General features: G+C 32.1%; 1 protein-coding gene across 1 annotated transcript; it reads left to right on the top strand.

Moving 5' to 3' along the window:
* Positions 1-1,182: 1,182 nt before the first annotated feature.
* On the top strand, positions 1,183-1,767 carry LOC136085230 (uncharacterized). The gene has a single exon (XM_065806519.1). The coding sequence runs from the start codon at positions 1,183-1,185 to the stop codon at positions 1,765-1,767; it is 585 nt and encodes a 194-aa protein (XP_065662591.1).
* The last annotated feature ends 234 nt before the right edge of the window (positions 1,768-2,001 follow it).

Raw genomic sequence — 2,001 nt, 5'->3', positions numbered from 1 at the left:
TCTAACAGTAGTGATGATATTGCATATGTATCCTTAACAATCAGCTCGATGCAATGTGCCATGCAATAAAAATATTGTGCTTGCTGTCCAAAAATATTTTTCAGTTTTACTTCCAAGCATTTCATAACTGATACTCCATAACTGATAACTATACTCCAACATAACATAACTGATACTCCATAACTGATAACTCCATAACTCCATAACTGATAACATAACTGATACTCCATAACTGATAACTATGATACATCATAGCCAATTCTGGCAACTTTTGTTTATTCCAAGTTTCACCTCAAAAGGATATATTCAATAAATGTCACCAAGGCATATGAAGAAAGACCGTAGACGCATCCATATACTCTAATAATTCCTTCTTAGTAGTATGTGAGAATTTATCTGCAAGTATTAAATAGAAATGTTTATCTTTGATTAATTTAAAAATCTACCTTCGTGCTTCTAAGGTAAGAAGTTGTTCTTGCTCTTGCAAGATGTCATGAGATAAAACATAATGGTTTTCAACCATTAACATTTCTAATGCCTTGTCACTTTTACTCTTATCCAAATAACGGGTGATGCAGAAGTTATCGGACAAATCCTAATTTCATTATTTGAGCATAATAATTAGTTTTTGTGGTTTTATGCGTAGGCATAAACGTTCTATAAAATATAAACTTTATTATTTAAAACACAATTATTTAAAATGAGGTTAAATGCAGCTGAACGAGAATCTTTTCGAAAGCGACTAAAAATGTTTTTGTAAATAGACCTAATATAAAAAAAAATCGTAAATCATTTTGAAAAGGAAGGATTTGCTCAAAGTACAATATATGATAACCTAAAAAGACTTGAAACTGTTCAATCGTTTTCTGATAGAAAGCACCCTGGTCGTCCGACATCCTGGACAAGAGAAAAGAAAGCCGAACTAACGAGACTTGTCAACAATCGAAAAGGGTCAGTCAGAGAAAAATAGGTATTAAATTCAGTGTAAATCAATCGACAATTGGTCGTCAGTTAAAAAAAATAAATATTTAGTATAGAAAACGTGAAAAGACTCCAAAATACACTATAGAACAACAAATAAAGGCAAAGAAAAGAAGCAGGAAACTAGTTAACCAACTCTATAACACAAAATCGCTTCTAGTCATCGATGACGAAAAATACTTTTGTTTTGCAGGTGACAACATGCCTGGAAATTCTGGATACTACACAAACAACAAAAAGACATGCCCAGAAAGTGTTCGTTTTATAGGAAAAGAGAAATTTCCAAAAAATTTATTAATGTGGATAGCCATATCTGACCGTGGTATGTCCGAGCCATTGTTTCGCACTTCCAAGGCTGTAGCGATCAATTCATCAATCTATATTCATGAATGTTTAGAAAAACGACTTCTTCCATTTATTCACAAGTATCATGGAGACTTTAACTATTTATCTTGGCCAGATTTAGCAAGTTCTCATTATTCTAAAGATTCTCTAAATTGGATAGACCAATATGTCTATTACGTTGATAAAGAATCCAATCCCCCAAATGTGCCTCAAGCACGACCAATTGAAAATTTTTGGAGACATTTGGCACAGAAGGTTTACGAGGGAGATTGGCAAGCTTCAATAGAGCAAGTTTTGATTGATCGCATTAAACTAAAACTACAAGAAATTGATTTAAACTTTTTACAGTCGCATATGAAAGGCGTCAGAGCAAAATTGAGATCAATTGCGGATGGTGGTGTTTTTTCATATAAAAAAGAATATATTTTTATTAAAAGATAAATGCTTTATTTAAAAAAAATATTATAGTAGTTTGTTTTTTTATTTATAAATAAGTTATTGACGTTTTTATTTTGTCTGATAACTTCCGCATCACCCGTTAAAACTAGTAAATATTGGTTTTTTCATCATTATCACCTCCTATAGCTACACCCTGTCGAAGCAATGTTTTCAATGTTCCGAAATCAGCTAGCATGCTTTTTCTTTGCACTACTTGCTTCTCCACTTACAATTTGG

Source organism: Hydra vulgaris, chromosome 09 (genome assembly GCF_038396675.1).
Source record: "Hydra vulgaris chromosome 09, alternate assembly HydraT2T_AEP".
In the NCBI taxonomy this organism is placed as follows: domain Eukaryota; kingdom Metazoa; phylum Cnidaria; class Hydrozoa; order Anthoathecata; family Hydridae; genus Hydra; species Hydra vulgaris.
Note: the sequence above shows the minus strand (reverse complement) of the source record. Positions and strands in the feature narration are given on the sequence as shown.

What these genes read in the sequence shown, in the direction of transcription:
- LOC136085230 (XM_065806519.1), top strand. Translation starts at nt 1,183, where the DNA reads ATGCCTGGAAATTCTGGATACTACACAAACAACAAAAAGACATGCCCA.